General features: G+C 46.1%; 1 protein-coding gene and 1 pseudogene across 1 annotated transcript; one reads left to right on the top strand and one right to left on the bottom strand.

Annotated features, from left to right (window-relative positions):
- The first annotated feature begins 351 nt into the window (after positions 1–351).
- LOC129071102 (tigger transposable element-derived protein 1-like) lies at positions 352–2,070 on the top strand (annotated as a pseudogene).
- A 15,849-nt stretch (positions 2,071–17,919) lies between these two features.
- Positions 17,920–18,795, bottom strand: OTUD6A (OTU deubiquitinase 6A). The gene has a single exon (XM_054574206.1). It carries the CDS (start codon positions 18,793–18,795, stop codon positions 17,920–17,922), a length of 876 nt encoding a protein of 291 aa, XP_054430181.1.
- Positions 18,796–19,383: the final 588 nt, after the last annotated feature.

The following is a 19,383-nucleotide window of genomic DNA, read 5'->3' as shown; positions in this document are numbered from 1 at the left end:
CTGGGTGGATGGGAGGTGGCAACATAGCGTCCAGCAAGTCTGTCTACCCTATTTTGCCGACATTTACTCACTTCGTGTCTCTGTGTCACATTTTGGTAATTGTCACAGTATTTCAAACTTTTTCATTATTATTATTATCTTAGTTATGGTGATCTGTGATCAGTGATCTTCGATGTTACAATTGTAATTGTTTTGGGCGCCATGAACTGCGCCCACATAAGCCAGGGAACTTAATCGATAAATGTGCTGTGTGTTCTGACTGCTTCACAGATGAACCGTTCACCCATCTCCTTGGGCCTCCCTATTCCCCGACACAACAATATTGAAATTAAGCCAATTAGTAACCCTACAATGGCCTCTAAGTGTTCAAGTGAAAGGAGTAGTCACACATCTCTCATTTTAAATGAAAAGCTAGCACTGATTCAGCTCAGTGAGGAAGGCATGGTGAAAGCTGAGACAGGCCGAAAGCTAGGCCTTTTGCACCAAACAGTTAGCTAAGTTGTGAACACAAAGGAAACATTCTTGAAAGAAATTAAAAGTGTTACTCCATTGAGCACATGAGTGATAAGAGAGCGAAACAGCTTTACTGCTGATATGCAGGACATTTTAGAGGTCTGGAGAGATCAAACCAGACACAACATTCCCTTAAACCAAAGCCTCATCGAGAGCAAGGCCCTAACTCTCTTCAATTCTGTGAAGGCTGAGAGAGGGGAGGAAGGAAAGTTTGAATCTAGCAGAGGTTGGTTCATGATGTTTAAGGAAAGAACCAGTCTCCGTAACATAAAAGTGCAAGGTGAGCAGCAAGTACTGATGCAGAAGCTGCAGCAAGTTATCCAGCAAGTCCAGCTAAGACAATAAATGAAGGTGGCTGTATTAAACAACAGATTTGCAAAGTAGACAAAACAGTCTTCCTTCTATTGGAAGAAGCTGCCATCTAGGACCTTCAGAGCCAGAGAGGAGAAGTCAGTGCCTGATTTCAAAGCTTCAAAGGACAGGCTGGCTCTCTTGTTAGCAGCTAATGCAGCTGGTGCCTTGAAGTTGAAGCCAGTGCTCATTTACCATCTGAAAATCCTAGGGCTCTTCAGAACTATGCTAAATCTGTTCTGTCTGTGCTCTATAAACAAAGCCTGGATAACAGCACATCTGTTCACAACATGGTATGCTGAATATTTTAAGTCTACTGATGAGACCTACTGCTCAGAAAAATGATAACTTTGAAAATATTACTGCTCACTGACAATGTACCTGGTTATCCAAGAGCTTTAATGGAAATGTACAACGAGATGAATGTTATTTTCATGCTAACACAACATCCACTCTGCAACCCATGGGACCAAGGAGTAATTTCAACTTTCAAGTCTTGTTATTTAAGAAATTATTTTGCAAGGCTTTGGCTGCCATAGATAGCGATTTCTCTGACAGATCTGGCAAAGTCCATTGGAAACCTTCTGGAAAGAATTCACCATTCTAGAGGCCATTAAGAACATTTATGATTCATGGGAAGAGGTCAAAATATCAGCATTAACAGGATGGTTGGAAGAAGTTGAGTCCAACCCTCATGGATGACTTTGATGGATTCAAACCTTCGGTGCAAGAAGTAATGGAGGATAAAGTGGAAATAGCAAGAGCACTAGATTTCGAAATGGAGGCTAAAGATGTGACTGAATTGCTGCAACCTCATGACAAACCTGTAACAGATGGGGAGTTACTTCTTATGGATGAGCAAAGAAAAGTGGTTTCTGTGATGGAATCTACCCCTGGTGAAGATGCTGTGAAGACCGCTGAAATGACAACAAAGAATTTTCAATATTAAATAAACTTAGTTGATAAAGCAGCAGCAGGGTTTAAGAGGACTGATTCAGTTTTGAAAATTCTATTGTGGGTGAAATGCTATCAAACAGCATCACACGCTACAGAGATGTTGATGAAATGAAGAGTCGATCATAAGAAATTGCCACAGCCACCCCAACCTTCAGCAACCTCCACTGTATTCAGTCAGGGGCCATCAGCATTGAATCAAGACCGCCAGCAAAACCATTACAACTCACTGAAGGCTCACATGATGGTTAGCCTGTTTTTAGCAATAAAATATTTTAAAATTAAGATGTATATTGTTTTGTAAAAGGCGAAAGATTTATATGATCTGAAGAGAAACCAGAGTATAGCATGCATATTGTTTTTTAGACACAACACTATTGCACACTTAATAGACTACAGTATGGTGTAAACGTAACTTTAAATGCACTGGGAAACAAATATATTTGTGTGACTTGCTTGATTTTGATATTCATTTTATTGCAGTGGTCTGGGAGCGAACCTGCAATATCTCTGAGGTATATGTAAAGTACTTAGAGTAATTTCTGGCACATGGTAAGTGTTCACTATAATAATTATTAGCCATATATATGGTAGCTATTATTGTTATTCACAATATTCAACAACCTGGTCTCAGTCCTCATCCTGAAATTCTGTGACCTTCAATTCTGTTTGACTTGCCCTTCTTTTTAGTTTTTAATATTATTTACTGAAGAGTAACACATATACACAAAAATGCTTATTTCATAAGGGTACAATTTCATGAGTTTTTCCAGTGAATAGATTTGTATCACCAATGCTCAGATCAAGAAATGGAGCAGCCCTGACTGGTGTGGCTCAGTGGATTAAGCACCGGCCTGTGAACTGAAAGGTTTGCCAGTTCGACTCCTGGTTGGGGCACATTCCTGGGTTGCAGGCATGGGGGTGTAACCAATCTATGTTTCTCTCCCTCCCTTTCTCCCTTCTTTCCCCTCTCTCTAAAGAATAAATAAATAAATTCTTAAAAGAAAAAGAAATAACGCAGTACCATTACCCTCAGAAGCCTCACTCCCTCTGCTCTTCTTAGTCACTTCCCCCTTTGTAAAAATGTATTTTTAACACTTATGGTTTTTATTTAATACCTAAAAACTTTGAAGGACAATTAATTTTATCATGAATTACTTATTTGCTTGTATGGTCTTATTTTCCAAATTACTTTGCAGCTTCATTTTTTGATTAAGTCCTTAAAAATATGAAGCTGTTTTTAGGGAAAAATTTAGTCTAATTAAAAAAAATTATTTCTGTATATGTTTTTAGTGAATGGGGAAGGGAGGGAGAAAGAGAAGAAAAGATCAATGTGTGGTTGCCTCTCGCACGCCCCCAACCCGGGACTCGGCCCGCATGTGCCCTGACTGGGAATTGAACCAGCGACTGTTTGGTTCACAGTCCAGTACTCAAATCTGCTGAACCATGCCAGCCAGGGCTAGTTTTTAAATTTTTAACTTGAATTATTCGTTATAATGATTTTCAGTGTTTAAAGAAAGATTTGAACTTTGAATCATGTTAGCTGTTACGTGTGGTTACTACTTCACATCACCGAAATATTTAAGAATTTAACATTCAGAGCAAGCCTGTTTTATTTTAAAGATTTTATTTATTTATTTATTTTTAGAGAGAGAGGAAGGGAGAGAAAGAGAAAGAGAGAAAAACATTAATGTGTGGTTGCCTCTCACATGACCCCTACTGGGGAGCTGGTCCGCAACACAGACATGTGCCCTGACTGGGAATTGAACCTGTGACCCTTTGGTTTGCAGGCTGGTGCTGAATCCACTGAGCCACACCAGCCAGGGTGGAGCAAGCTTGCTTTGAGAAAATTTTATTTATTGAAAAAAATCACAACTGATTGTTTCTCCATTACAAAAATGGAAAGCATTTGCAACTTTAAATGATTTTTTCTTATTTAAAGGAAGACTTAAAAAAAATCCTCACCCAAGGATATGTTTTTATTGATTTGAGAGAGAGAGAAAAGGAGGCGGAGAGACAGAGAGACAGAAACATCAATTGGTTTGCCTCCTGTAAGTGGCCCTGACTTGGGATAGAACTTGCAACCTAGCTATGTGTCCTGACCAGGGATCAAACCCACAACCTTTCAGTGGATGGGATGATACTCCCAACAATTGAGCCACCCGGCCAGGGCAGAAGAAAGGTATTTTGTTAACATCCAAAATACTACAAAATCATTTTAATGAGTCTCTTAAGTATGTGGGAATCTTTCCACTGATTTATTTATTTATTTATTTATTTGAAATACAATGTAAAATCAAATGTAATATATGCCCATTGTCAACAATCTGGAGAAATTAAATTCACCTATAATTCTGCTGGTAGAAAACCTCTGTCAGTATAATGGTGTCTCTTCCTGCCTTGCTTATTCGACACAAATAGAACTGTAAGAGCTAGCCCTCACAATCCTATCTGCTTATCACCCTCCCTGCCTTAGCCTCTGGGGATTTCTGTGCTATCTTCAAAGATCAGTGAGGGAGATATATACCTAGGCAAAAATCTGACCTGGCTCCAAGTAAACAAAACCAAACCAACCAACCAAAATAACAAAGGAAAACAAAAAGTTGGATTTCAAAGCTTCTGCTGCAGTTTCTCAGTGTCAAGGAGTTTAGGGGTTGGGCTTCAGGCCTTAAGGGCCTCTGAACCCATAGCAGGAGGAGAAGCATTCAAGTGCTTTGTAAACTATGCAAAACGCCAAATCCATTGTGGGTCTCAATTCAGGAAAAATGTATATTGCTTTAAAATGTAGAGTTAATCCCTGGCTGGTGTGGCTCAGTGGATTGAGTGCCTGCGAACCAGAGGGTCGCTGGTTTGATTCCCAGTGTAGAGCACATGCCTGGGTTATGGGCCAGGTCCCCAGTGGCAGACACTGTGAGAGGCAACCACACAGTGATGTTTTTCTCCCTCTCTTTCTTTCCTCCTCCCCCTCTAAGAATGAATTTATAAAATCTTTACAAAAATGAAATGTGGAATTAGACTTATACTATCTCTGGGAATTACTGCTTTCCTTGAAAGGGGTGGGATGTGTGTATGTAAAAGAGAGGCTATGAACATGGGTCCAATAGGTAGATACTGGAGAACTACAGGGTCCGGCAGAAGTAACGCCTGCATGAGGGTGGTTGGTAGGGTAATGATATGGGTGCAATAATTTATAGTATTAATTCGAACATTTCACCTAAAATGTCATAGGGTGTGCTTGAGTGTGATGTTGTTATGGTACAGAATTACATGTTTATGATTTTATAATAAAAAGGGGGTTATCTGTGCCAGACCCTGTACAAGAAGGACACAGAGCCCAGTATATTCCTGCAGGGAGTGCCAGAGCCCTCCCTGCTCCCATCTTGTTATCAGCTGAGTAATTCCGAGTTCAGTGCCTGTTCAGTGACTGTACTGTGGAGAGGTACTACTGGATGACTGTTGACATGCACTTGGCTTGCTACTGTGTTTACTTTTAGTTTTTATTTAAAAATTTTAACTATATTATTTAGAATAAACAGTATAATCACACCGTAGTATTGGCTGCTGAGTTTGTCTCCTTGGAGTTTCGTTCTTTTTTAAAAAGATTTTATTTCTTTATTTTCAGAGCAAAAGAAGGGAGAATGGGGAGAGAAACATCAATAGATCGGTTGCCTCTCCCACACCCCATACTGGGAATCTGGCCTGCAGCCCAGGCCTGTGTCTGACCAGGAATCGAACCAGTGAGCCTTTGGGTCGCAGCCTGGCACTTGATCTACTGAGCCACACCAGCCAAGGCTCCTCTGTATTTCTTATGTACCCATCCCTAGGTAGTCCATGCTGCTCACGGTCACACACTCCTTTTTAGTTTGGTGTAGAGGTACAGAAAGCTTTAGTGTACACAGGTTGTATACCTGAAACTGGGGCTATTTAAGAGATTAAAAAAAAGATTGTATTTACTTATTTTTAGAGAGGGAGAAAAAATATGAATATTGGTTGCCTTTTGCACACCCCAATGGGAACCTAGCCTGCAACCCAGAGCATGTGCTTTGATTGGGGATCAAACCAGCGACCTTTGCGTTTATAGGGTAGCGCTCAACCCATTGAGCCACACCAACCAGGGACGTTTAAGGTGTTTTTTAAGGGGCTATGTCAGTGAACCATTTCCTGAGTAAGTCTAATCAGAAACCAGGGACACCTGTGATCCTGCCTTCGTCTTTATTCCCCACATTAAACATACCTTAATTCTACCCCCAGTGCCCATCACTTTGATCCCCTCTTCTCTCCCTGGGGCCACAACCCCAGGGCAGGTCACCGTCATCTGCTGTGGAGTAAAAAAGAGCCTCTTAAATCACGAGGCATGCAATCTCTGTCCTTGCAATCCATTCTTTCTTTCAAATGCCATCAGATTCCTTATCCCTGAAGCGTAGCTCTGATGTCTCATTCCTTTTGAAAAACAAACTTTTTATGGATTTTTACCTCCTGTAAAGTAACATTCCAACCCGTCAGTGGAGATTTTTTCCAAGAACTTTGACCTTGCCTCCAATTCCTGGAAGGCCTTATTAACCTCTTCCTAGGAGCTGATTCATTTTGGTGATTTCCCATGGTGGCTTCACTTGAGAAAACAGACTGTATCTGCAGTCCCCACAGCCCCTCACCCCCGTGTCCCCCAACAGCTGCAAGGGGGCCCTGGCTGCGCATTCTGTACTCACGTGTACAAAAGAGCAACGAACTGCATGTGCTCGCCAAGTCCAGGGTTTTTACTCAGATTGGACGGGCGCAAGCCACAGATTCACTTAGAAACAATCACTGTGGCCAGGAAGAAGCGGGGCTCTGATTGGCAGGCCTGAAGGCCGAGGGCGCTGGCAGTGACCCCTTTTTACTCCAAGAAGGTGACAGAGGGGTAGCACCCCAAAAGGAAGGTGGGGGGCTTTTGCTGGGAATGGAGGGAAGCAGACGTTGGGGATGAACAGCTGTTCTCTCTGGCGCCTTGCCCATTGCCACCTCAGCCTGGAACGCCCTTCCCTTCAGGGCTGCCTGCTTACATCTAAGCTGACCTTTCAAGTTGCACGTTCTCTCTCCCTCCCTGCTCCAGTCAGCCCCAGGCTGGCCCAGAGCGGTTTCATTTCATTTCCTCATCTTCTCGGTGGAGCCCAGCACTTACTGGTGGGCCCAGGGTGGACTCTCGCTTGGGTTTGCGGGGGTCTCAGCTCCATGAGGCCGCTCCGTTGAGCACAAACGCGGTTGGGGCTCCTGGCTGGGCTTTCCAGGGGGGCCCCTAGCCAGGCAGCAATGTCTGCTATTAAAGATACTAATATACTTGTTTCAACTGAATACAATACTTAAGAGAACAAGCTGTTTTCAAGCCCGCTCACATGTTTCAGAAGCACTACCTACATAGTTGCGAATGTGTTCCAGTTGGTCTCCGCTATTCATTAAAACAAGCTCCTCCAGCAACCCTGGCTGGCAGCCGCTTTGCATTTCAGAGCAAGGGCTGCAGTCCAAGATGCAGTTGAGTCTGCACCTCAGGCTACTCCTGCAGCTCAGCAACAGTAGAGTCCCCAGACCCCGGGAGACTGAGGGGCCTGGGGGCGTTGATGTTTACATAAAAAAGGGTAAAAGGAGCTCGCCTACCAAACCTCCTTTACTGCTCCAGGAGCTCCCCTGGGGCTTCTTGAGCATCTCTTCTGATACATCTTCCCCCACCAAGCAAAAACAATCTCTTGTTTTCCAGTTGTCCAGACCAGGTGGAAAGCTTCTACATTCCCATTTGCTTGAATGGCTTGAAAAACCTCTCTGAGGGGGTAGTTATCCAACCTGGGTTTACACACCTCCAAACACGGACGACTCACCGTGTACTGAGATGGTTCTTTATAGCTTTGAATACCTCTGCTTATTAGGACATTCTTTCTCACGCCAAACCAAAGCTACTTCCCCATTGCTTCTGGCTTTGTGGTGGTGCGGGGTCACACACAATGCATTGGGACACAGGTCCTAGGTGTGTGCGTGCGTGCACGAATGCAGCAGAGAGAGACACATACACAAAAAGAGAAAGAGATAGAAAGAGATACAGAGGGAGCATAAAGGGCTCATACAGGCCATCTAGGTCAGTGGTTAACGAAGTTCTTTGGCAAGATTAACTCAGGAGAAATAAATATATTTAAGGGGCACATTTTTGCCATTCCAAGTAAAGTTGGGACTTGATGGTTGAGTAAATGTTAATTTGCACAGTTCCCTGGGAAAGACCCATTGAAATAAAAAGGAACGAAAAAGAGGTAAGATGTCTTCTCCCTGAAACTAGGTACCTGTTTTACTTTAAACCAAAGTAAAAGTGAAGACACCAGGGAAAAAAATGGCGTCAGCTACACCCTGCTCTTGTTACACCCTCCCCACCAACAAAAGGCGAGAAAACTGTTTCTTTTCTGTTTCCTCTTCTTCCTTCCTTCCTTCCTTCCTTCCTTCCTTCCTTCCTGTTTCCTTTGTTTTCTATCTTTTGCTCCAAGGGCTGTTTCTTCTTTTCTTTGTTCTTTTTTTTCCAAGTCTTCTAAGGGGGAGCAAAGGCGATCTGTTTTTAGTTCTCCTGGTGGTTATTTTTACGATGTTTAAGCACCATGCCTCAGTCTATAACTCTCAATTCTTCAACTTCCAAAGTGACAGGGTATCTCTGATTCACCCTCTGCGAGGTAAGAAACTTGTCCCCTTTACTCTTATCTCCCAATTTTTGCTTCTCCAATTTTTGTCCCTGTCTATTTTAGAGAAGTTATGATGGCTTTTACATTGCACAGCTTTTCTTCCAAGGACCGTCCCCTCCTGTCAAAGTCTCACTTTCAAAAAGGCCCAGGCCCAGTTTCACAAGTTAATGGATTATTTCAAATTTTCAAGAACAGATGATTCCTTGCTACTTAAATTATCCCAAAGCAAAAAGAATAAAGAAAATTGTTCTAATTTCATTTTTTTCTATTTTAAGATAAAATACAGATTAAATTTTCTGCATAAAAATTCAATATAATAAATAAAATGGGGTGTATAAACCCAATGCAGTATGATTCACCTTTAAAAGGGAAGGAAATCCTGACACATTACAACGTGGATGAACCTGTAAGACACTGCACTACCCAAAATAAGCCAGTCACAAAAAGACAAATATTATACGATTCCACTTACGTGAGATACCCAGGGCAGTCAAATTGAGAGACAGAAAGGGAACGTTGGTTGCCAGGGGCTGGGGGAGAAACGATGGCTTTATGTGCAGCTGCGTCCAACCTTTTGGCATCTCCCGGCTACACTGGAAGAGGAAGAGTTGTCTTGGGCCACACATTCAATACACAAACACTAATGAAAACTGACGAGCACAAAAAAAGGTTTTCAGTAAACTTACGATTTGGTGTTGGGCCGCATTCATAGCCATCCTGGGCCGCCTGGTGTCCCCGGTTCAGTTTACAAGAAACTTCTGAAGGGCAGTGGTGTTGATGGCTGCAAAGCACGTGAATGCAAGTAACGCCACTAGTCCATATACTTAAACATGGTTCAAGTGGTAAATTTTATGACATCTCTAGTCATAATAAAAAGTTCAGCTATATAGAGGTATATAGTTTAAAAATAAAAGCTCACCCATTTCTCTTAGCAATATATTTTTTTCTGACATGTCTCCTGGGGCAAGGGAAACAAAAGAAAACATAAACAAATGGACCTAGAGCAAACTATAATAAGAAGTTTTTGCACAGCAAAGGAAACCATCAACAACAGAAAAAGACAACCTGCTGAACCGGAGAACATATTCACCAACAATAGATCCCATAAGGGGTTCATATCTAACATTTATAAAGAACTCATACAACTCAAAAACAAACAAGAAAAACAATCCAATTTAAAAATGGGCAGAGGACCTGAATAGACACTTCTCTGAAAAGGACATAGAGATGGCTAGTAAACATGTTAAAAAAAAAGATGCTCAATGTCACTAATCTTTATAGAGAAATGCAAATAAAAACCACAATGAGGTATCACCTCATATCTGTCAGACCAGTTATCATTAATAAATCCACAAACAATAAGTGCTGGCAAGGTTGTGGAGAAAAGGGAACCCTCATGCACTGTTGGTGGGAATGCAGACTGGTGCAGCCTCTGTGGAAAGCAGTGTGGAGTTACCTTGAAAAATTAAAATTTGATCTGCCTTATGACCCAGCAATTCCACTCCCGGGAATATATCCAAAGAAATCCAAAAGACTAACTCAAAAGCATGTATGTATCCCTATGTTCATTTATAACAGCCAAGCTATGGAAGCAACAACCCAAGTGCCCATCAGTACACAACTGATATGTATATGATACATGTATATAATGGAATATTACTCAGCCACATAAAAGAAGGGACTCTTACTATCTGCAACAGCATGGATGGACATAGAGGGTATTATGCTCAATGAAATCAAATCAGGTTGAGAAACACAAATACCTAGCAATGTCACTTACATGTGGAGTAAAAATAACAAAGTAAATGAACAAACAAAATAGAAACAGACTCATAGAAACAGAGACCAGACTGACTGATGGCTGCCTGAGGGGACGGGGGTAGGGGTTGAGTGAAAAAGGGGAAGGAATTAAGAACTACAAACTGGTAGTTACAGAACAGTCATGAGGACATAAAGTTCAGAGAATAGAGTCATTAATGTTGTAATAATTATGTATGGGGCCAGGCGGGGACTTAAATTATCAGAGAGACCACTTTGTAAATTAAATAATCGTCTAACCGCTGTGCTGTACACCTGAAACGAATAAAAACAAAATACTGAATGTTAATCATAATTGAAAAATAAAATAAAATAAATAAAATAGGTAGAAGCTCACCACCTTCCTCCTTCTACCCACCCATTTCTACCCTGCTCCCATGAGGAAAGAATTCATATGGATGATACAAAATTTCTTCAACTTACCCTTGCTGAGGATATTTAGGCTATATCTATATTTTTACTTTGACAAACAATGCTGTAATGCAAATCCTTGAAATACAATGTTATATGTATATCTGTAGTACAGATCCCTGGGTTATTCAATAAATGGTATTGGGTTAACTGGTTAATTGCCATAATTGGGGAAAGTCAATTTATGTACTTATCTTATGCCTATGTTAATTTCCAGGTGGCTATGTTAAATATAGTTTAAAGAGAAAGCATCAGAAACTTGAAAAGAAGTATTCATAAATATTGCTCCAACTTCAGGATGGGAAAACTCTTTCTAAGCACAATAATAAAATAGGAACCATAAAGAAAAACACTAATAGATAATATTACAATTTGAAACTTCAGCATCATGTGCAAAAAGTCAAACTGAAAGGCTAATATAATGCTGGGAAAAAGTAACTTTTTAAATATCTGAATGACAAGTGGAAGGACCTATTAAAAGTCCACAAGAAACCCTAGCTGGGTGGCTCAGTTGCTTGGAACATTATCCCATACATCAAAAGATTGTGGGTTCGATCCCTGGATCCCTGGTCGGGGCTTGTATGGGAGGCAACTGATCTATGTTTCTCTCTCTCCCTCTCCCTCTCCCTTCCTTTCTCTTTAAAATCTCTCTCTCCCTTCCTTTCTCTTTAAAATCAATGAACATCTTAAATTTTTTTTTAAATCCTCAAGAAAAAGACAAAGTTACTCATACCAAATTAAGCAAAGTTCGGGAAAAGGCACTAAATGAAGAATTGTTTCTGCGTGAATGAAATAGACATGCTAACAAACACTTAAGATGAATATTCTACCTCAGCAGTAATCAACAAAGGGCCAACTAATACCACATTTTTCATCTAACAAATTAGCAAATATGGTAACTTTCAGTGTTGGCAACTGCATGGGAAAGTAACACTCTCAGGCATGCTTTCTGGCAGGCAATATACCAGTGTGCATTAAAACCTCCCCTTTTGACCTAGATCGTTGCTAGAAATCGTATCAAAAGGAAATCATCAGAAATACAGACAAAGATTCAGCTACAAGGATATTACAGTGGCATATTTATAGTGGTGAGAAATTGAAAGCAATCTAAATATCCTATAATAGAATAGCATACATAAATTATGGCACATTCACAGGCTAGAATGCAGGCATTAAAATAACCATATTGAAGACTGTTTAAGGACACAAGAAAATGCTCATAGTGTATTAAATAAAAAAAGTTTGAACAGAATGATACCAATTCCGAGTGTTTGTTATTAAGATTTTATTTATTTATTTTTAGGGAGGGGAAGGGAGGGAGAGAGGGAGAGAAACATCACTGTGTGGTTTCCTTTCCCCTGTCCCAGGAGAGCACATTGTGGGAGCTCTGGCGGTTTCTACTTTCACGCTGCAGCCCTGGGTGATGCTCTGCTTCCCCTGCACAACCCATGGGAAGAGGCTATGTGGCCCCAAAAGTCACTGTAGCCCAAAACAAGGGATTGTGACTGCCGAAAGCGGATGCTGTTATGTTCTTGGACTCCTAGATAATGATACTAACAGTAGCTAACATTTATTGGGCACTTTATATGAATTTTCATTTAATGTACCTGATCTCCCAAGCGATATCTCTAAGCCAGGTATTAACTGCCTTGTGTAATGGATGAGGAAGCCAAGGCCCAGAAAGATTAGGTGACTTATCCAAGCCAAAAAGCTAGGAAGTGGATGGGTGAGCTGGACTTCAAACCCAGACAGATGTGCCTTATTTTTGGCTGCTGTAGACAAAAAAGGAAAGGACCTGATAATGAGTCAATGGAAAGTAGTGAAATCAATGAATGAAAGTTGCTTCTGGATTTGGACCCCTCTGAGAACAGTGTCCCGTAGCTTTTGCAGACGAAATTGGCCAAAACAGTCACTATCCTCGGTGACTGTGGTCACTGGTACAAAATGCAACAGGCTGAAAATCCCCCAGGTCCTGCCAGGTCCCACAGTACGTGTCCCCTTTGGTTTGCGCTCCTGGCCCAGTTAAAACCTGGCCTGGCTTAACTCTTCCCTGTCCTTGCAGCAGAAGGCAAACCCCGTGGGGGCAGCAGGGGCAGACAGGCCCAGTGAGATCTTAAGGGTTCTCAAGACTAGAATGTTATTTCTCGTGTTCAGGGACAAGCCTGTAAAGTGGAACTCTGCTGTCTTTGTTTGGTGTCTTCTGCCAAAGAATTCCTTAAAGAGCATCAGCTGCTCCCCCCACCCCCTCGTTTCCAGCAAGATCCGCATTATCCAGGCAGCGCACCCTTCCTCAGTCAGTCCACCCTTGCCCTCCAAGTGCCCCGTCGCCATCCACAGTGTCCGCCCCTTTACGTGCAGATAACCCCTAGGATCCTTTCCCTGGCCGGTGCCTCATCCCCTTGTCAGCTGCCATTCCCTAGCCCTTCCCCCTTCAAAAGCCAGGGATCGTTTTTTTAATCCCGTACCAGTTTTTACCTCTGGTCCTTCTCATCAGCCTACTCCCCTCCCCCACCCATGTCTAGTTCCCTAACCCTGCTCCCTCACCCTCTTCCACGCAGTCCCCAGCAGATTATCCTTTCCCCATGAGAAGCCCGTAACCTGCCCGTTCTGTGGAACCCAGCGGTGCCCCTTCACTTAGCCAGGCTCGCTTCATCCATTTGCGCCTTCCTCCCCAGCTGGGCCCCCTTCCGCAGCCCAGCCAGCTCCTCAGGCCCCTGCCCTTCCCCCGCTAGGCAGGCTTCCCTTATCCCTACCTGTCCCCCATCCCCGGCCAAGCCACACTACCCAGCATCCCCTTCTGCAGCGACCCTCCCCAGGCCCCTGTCCCAGCTTGTTAACCCTCCCCAGCCTGTGCCCAGGGTTCCTGACCCAACTCGAATTTTCCTTCCCAGCTCTGTCCCCTTCCCCCCAGCCAGACCGTCTTCCTCGGCCCCGTGCTCCCTTCTTTAGCTCCTCCCCCTCTCTGAATTAGTCATCTCACCGGCCTGTGTCCACCTCTCTGACTTCTAACCACTTACCTGCTAGTTTCCCACCCTGTGCCTCGGTTACCCATCCTATGCCCCCGGCATTCCCTTCCCAGGCAGGTCTCAACCACAGCCTGTCCCCTTCCACCTGCAAGACCCTTCCTTCCCTGCCCCCCACCCCGCCCCTCACCCAGCCAGGCTGGTTCTCCAATCTGAGGTCCTGCCCACAGCCTTCGCAGCCAGGCAAAGGCCCCTTTCACCCATATGTCCCCTTGTCCATGTGGGGCACCTTTTCCAGAAAGTGCCTCTTCCCCACAGCCAGGTTCCGTGCCCATGCTTTTCCCAAGAAGTTGCCCCTTCACTGGCCTTTGCTAGCCCGCGCCGCCTTTCCCCACTAAACACTTTCCTCTCAGCTTTCCGTCACCTGTCAAGTCCCCTCCTCAGCCATGTGACCTTTCCCTGCCAGAACCCCTTCATCACATGTGCCCCCACGTGAAGCCAAGTCCCCTTCTCTGGCTGGTGACTTTTCCCGAGTCAGTCCCCCCAAGCCAGGCTCTCCACCCAGGGACCCACAGGACCTCAGTCTGGGCTCATATTCCCACGTGGGCCTCCTCCCAGAAAGGCCCCCTTCCTCAACCACTGTACCCCTCAGCCACCCCCCTTTTCTAACTCACTCCTCTCCTCAGCCAGACCTCCCATCATGCCTCTCCTGTCCCCCCTCCCCCAGCTAGGTTCCTCCCCCTCAACCTCAGGCCCTCTGGCCACACATACGCTCTCCTTCCCAGGCAGGTCTTCCCCAGCAGCAGGTCCTCTCCGGCCGCTGTGGAGCCCCCTCTCCCAACCGCGTTCCTTAACCTGCCTATTAATCCTCCATGCCCAGCCCATACCCTTCTTTCCCAGAGTTCAAACCTCTTTCACCAGCTGGTTCCTCTCTTAGCCTGTGCCTCCCTCTCAGGCCCCGTTCCCGGCCAGAGCCCCTAGCTACGCCCGCAGACCAGCTTTCCCTGCAGGGGTATTTTTACCCGCAAGGCCCCCACCCCAGCCAGTCTGCTATCTTCAGCTTTTGCCACCCTATTAAGCCTGTGGTCCCTTTACAAAGACAGGCACACTCCCACCCCTGGGCCCCTTCCCCAGCCAGTCTCCTTCCCTGGCCACATCATCTTCCCCCAGCTTTTCCACGCTTAAGAGTCAAGGACTCTTCTCTCACCCTTTGCTCCGTAAGCTCAGCTAGGCCTCGTTACCTTGACCTGCCAAGTCCTTCCCTAACCAGCCCCCCCTAGTATCCCCTCTTCCTAGCCAGCCCTCTTTCCCCACCCTGTGCCCTAGTCCACAGCTGGGTTCCCTTGTCCAGTGTGTCCCCCTTTTCTGCCTGTTCCCTGCTCCCCAAGGTGTATTTCTCATTGGCCCCGCCAGAATGATTCTTCTCCACCTCAGTATGCTTTTCCCTGCCTGGCCCCATTTGCCGTCCAAGCCCCCATTCCCAGCCAGGACGGAACCCCACCCATCTCCCTACACCCAGCCAGATTCCCTTCTCCTTCCATGACCCCTTCTCTATACCATACCGGCCTCCTCCAGCCTGTGCCCCTCTGGGTGGCGAAGTCCCCTTTCCCACCCAGGCCCAATGCCCCAGCAAGGATTTCTTCTGCTACCTCTGCCCCCTTCTAGGACCGGTCCCCCTTTCCCCTGATAGGCCCCTTACCAAGTCGCATCCCCAGTCTAGCCTGGTCCCCTTCCTCAGCGTGCTCCAACCTAAGCCTGAGGGCCCCTATACTGGTCAGCTTCCCCTCCTCCACCCAGGCCTTCTCCCACGAGACCCTGTCCCCTAGCCAGGTCCCTTCTCCTTCAGACCCCTTTCCCAGGCAAGTGCTCCTCCCCTGGCCGGCCAGCCTGACGGAACCATTTCCCCACTCAATAGCCAAAGATGCCACCACGGACCCCGTCAGCATCCAGTGTTCCTTTCCTGCTGGACCTCCTGCCCCAACGAGTTGCCCCCTCCCCAGCTTGTCTCCCGCCTCCAACAGGAGGCCCGTTTCCCAGAGTGTAGCCTAACACCCTTCGAGATTCCCTTCTCAAGCCGTTTCCTATTCCTCCCCGTACAGCCCACCCCAGCCGGGCCACCTTCTGCCACTGGAAGCCTTTCACCAGCCTAAACGCCCCTGCTCTTGTCAGGAATCCTCAGCAGCTCCATCCCCTTGTTTATAAAGATCTTCTACCTCTTTTAACTTGGAACCCTTCCCCCACCCAATATAGTCCACTGCAGGAGAGCACCCTTCCCATTCCTAGAGCTCTTCACCAACCTTCGCCCTTGTACCCAGTGACCCCTCATCATGTGTCCCTTACCCCATTCAGGTCCCCTCTTCTAACCAGGCCCTCCACCACCTGCGCCGTTTCCTAGGCAGTCCCTACTTCCTCAGTCTGTGCTCCGCTCCCCACTCCTTTCCCCTGCCGAGCCCCACCCGTCCTCCTAGGCTGACCCTGTCCCCGATGTTCAGCCCCTTCCCAGCCTATGCTCTGTTCCGCCAGCCAGTGTTCACAACACTGGGAAAGGGTCTCTTCTCAAACACCTGCTTTTCTCAGAGACCCCCCCTCCCCCAGCTGGCTACCTGAAACTTACCTGATACACGCATTTAGGCAGTCATCTGGTAGGATTTTCCAGTCTGAATTTTAGGAACCCCCTCTTCCCACCCCTCCAAAAAAACCTTCTGGAAATGCACATTTTGGGCTGGAGAGTTTTTTTTTTTTCGGAAGTGGGGGTTCTTTTTCCTGCACAGTAATTGAAACATCAAGTGAAACCATTTCATGATGTTGTCTACAGAGTGAAAAACATCATCTCGGGACAGCCTGGAGATAAGGTTCCTCCCTAAATTCTTCTCAGCAAAACACTGCACTCCAGGCCACCACCAAGACTGGGAGACCATTCCTCCTCCCAAAAGCCTCATCTGTCCCCCCACTGCCGATCCTTAACCCTGCAGGATTCCTCTGCCAAAGCATGTCCTGAGATACAAATTCTGTGTGAACAGAGTCAAGCTTCACAAAAAACAAGAGAGCCAAACATTTTTTTAAACTGCTTTTATTTTTAAGCAAACTACATAATTTTTAATTTTAGAACATTTGGTGTGCACGAAGAACTTTTTAACCATTTTAAGTAACCTCACTGAAATACAGGATGTGAAAACAAATTTCTTACAAGTTCTTTACTGAAAACCATTTCACTTTTACTATCCTTTTGGCAAGTTTAAAAACATCAACAAGTCTCAAATATCGACAAAAGTGTAGTGTTTTTTTAACCTGATGTCAAAGGTAGGTATAACAGAATGCATCAGCTACTTGAAAAAAGTCACATCCCTACATATCTTTAATAAAGGAAATTAAATTGAGATCTTGCATATCTTAAGAGTAAGCCTTACCTAGCCTATTTGCACTTATAAACCTACATTACCACTAACATATCTTCTAAATTTAAACTTACTTGAAGTTTAATAAACACCTAAACAAGTAAAGTTACTTTGAAACCACGCAAGTTTTTGAGAAAACAAAAGGAGCTCTTCCCGCAAGTACATAAACGCCAAGTTTGTGTAAGTTATTCAACATACTATATTGATAGATAACCTGAAGATGCCGAGCTAAACTATTTTTCTCCCAAGAAGGGATCAAACCACTTTTTCATTTTTAACCCTAAATTATTTGTAACATACGAAAACCCTTAACGGCAAGGTGTGATTGAAACTTTTCAAACTGACTCCCCCAAAGTGGTACAATACAAATACCATGAAGGAAGCAAAGGAGGGAGAATGACGAGATAGGAAAGCGGGGCGGGAAATTATTAATTTTGAGTCCAACGAAGAAAAATCGGAGATAGCCAAAGGAAAAAACAGAGCCTACTGAAAGATCTGGCGGCGGCTTCGGCTCCAGCGACAACAGCAACAGCGACGGCAAAGGCACCGGCAACGACAGCGGCGGCGGCAGCAGCAGCAACGGCGGCGGCAGCGGCAACAGCAACGGCAGCGGCACTGGCAGCAGCGACGGCAAAGGCACCGGCAACGACAGTGGCAACAGCAACGGCAGTGGGGCGGCAGCAACGGCCGCGGCGGCGGCGGCGGCAAGAGCCGCGGCGGCGGCAACGGCAACAGCGACGGCGAAGGCACCGGCAACAGCCATAGCAGCGGGGCAGTGGAAACAGCAACGGCACCCGCAATGGCCTCGGCAGCGGTGACCGCAACCGCCTAGAAGAGCCGCAGGGCGGCGCCCCCAACGGCGCCGGCTGGGAGCGGCTTCACCGAGTTGTAGTGATCCCCGAAGCTGGAAATGTAGCGCACGTAGACGAGAGTAAGCGGCTTCTTGGTGTACTCCTCCCCGACGACGAAGACGGGCGCCTGGGTCTGGACCACCTCGATGGGGGACTGCAGGACGTGCGACAGGGCCCTCAGCTCGAGCTGGCTTCCCCACGACGCGTTGTGCACGATGTCGTCGCAGTAGCTCAAGTAGTCGTCGGCGTTGTAAGCATCGCCGGTTTCGGGGTCGCTGAAGAAAGGCAGGAAGTCTTCGATGTGCTGCCGCATGTAGTCTGCGGTGCGGCCCCGCAGGCTCTCCACGGTCTCAGAGGAGGACAGCTGATCTTGGATAGCGCGGTACATGCAGTGGCTGTCAGCTGGGATGTTCTTCATCTCCAGATTCTTGGCCGCGAGGATGACGGCTAGCTTCTCCTCCTCCTTGCGGCGGTGGGTAGACAGGTAATCTATATCGGCCTCCGCCGCCATCTTCTGGCGCTCTCTCTCTTGCGCCGCCCTTCTTTCGCGCCTTTTCTGCGCCTTCGACAGGCGGGGAGGCTGATTCTCAATATTCATCTTGGCCAGACCAGCAGTGACGGAATCGAGATTGCTGGTATCAGGGAAAAGCTCTCCAAACTTCTCCAGCTCCTGCTGATGCTTCTGCTCCAATTCGGCCTCAAGGCGGTCCACGTCCAGGAGCAACTGCTTTCTTTTCTTCTTGTCGGTCTTAGGCACCGAGTTTTTCATGCTCTGGATGCGGTCCTGCAGCTCTTTTTTCTCGCGGAGGTGGCGTCGTTCCATCCGCTCCCGCTCGCGCTGCACGTCTTCCATGGTGTTTAACGGCAGGTAGCAACCCAAGTTTGCTGGCAGCGAAAGCACCAGATACAGTCGAGACTTAAAGCTCTAACCACCCAGCAGGTAGCGAAGTCTCAGCGTTCTGCGACGGCTGTACTCTTTATTTAAGCCCCTAGTTGCCCTCCTCCTACTCATAGCCCTCTCTGCCATTGGCCAGTGTCTCCATGACCACACCCCGAAACACACCTGGCATTAGGATTGGCTGTTGGGAGACCCTGAGTACGCCTCTAGTAGACCCCACAGCACGGGTGTTTCCGGTTTAGCAGGGTTCAAAGTTCGTCCTGTAAAAGCCGGCCGTTGCTGGTTCTGTGCAGCGTTTACGACTTTGCACGTTATGTGCCGCTATTGCGCTTTTGCAGGTTATGTGCAGCGATGCAGCCTTTGCAGGTTAGGTGCAGCGATGCAGCCTTTGCAGGTTAGGTGCAACGATGCAGCCTTTGCAGGTTGGGTGCAAAGCAATTTGGCCTTTGCAGGCTAAGTGCAGCAATGCAGTTTTTGCAGGTTAGGTGCAGCCATTCGTCCTTTGCAGGTTAGGTGCAGCAATAGGGCTCGCAGAATTTTGCA

Source organism: Pteronotus mesoamericanus, unplaced genomic scaffold (assembly GCF_021234165.1).
Source record: "Pteronotus mesoamericanus isolate MK-2021 breed Mesoamerican mustached bat unplaced genomic scaffold, CSHL_Meso_final contig_256, whole genome shotgun sequence".
NCBI classification, from domain to species: domain Eukaryota; kingdom Metazoa; phylum Chordata; class Mammalia; order Chiroptera; family Mormoopidae; genus Pteronotus; species Pteronotus mesoamericanus.
Note: the sequence above shows the minus strand (reverse complement) of the source record. Positions and strands in the feature narration are given on the sequence as shown.

What these genes read in the sequence shown, in the direction of transcription:
- OTUD6A (XM_054574206.1), bottom strand. Translation starts at nt 18,795, where the DNA reads ATGGAAGACGTGCAGCGCGAGCGGGAGCGGATGGAACGACGCCACCTC.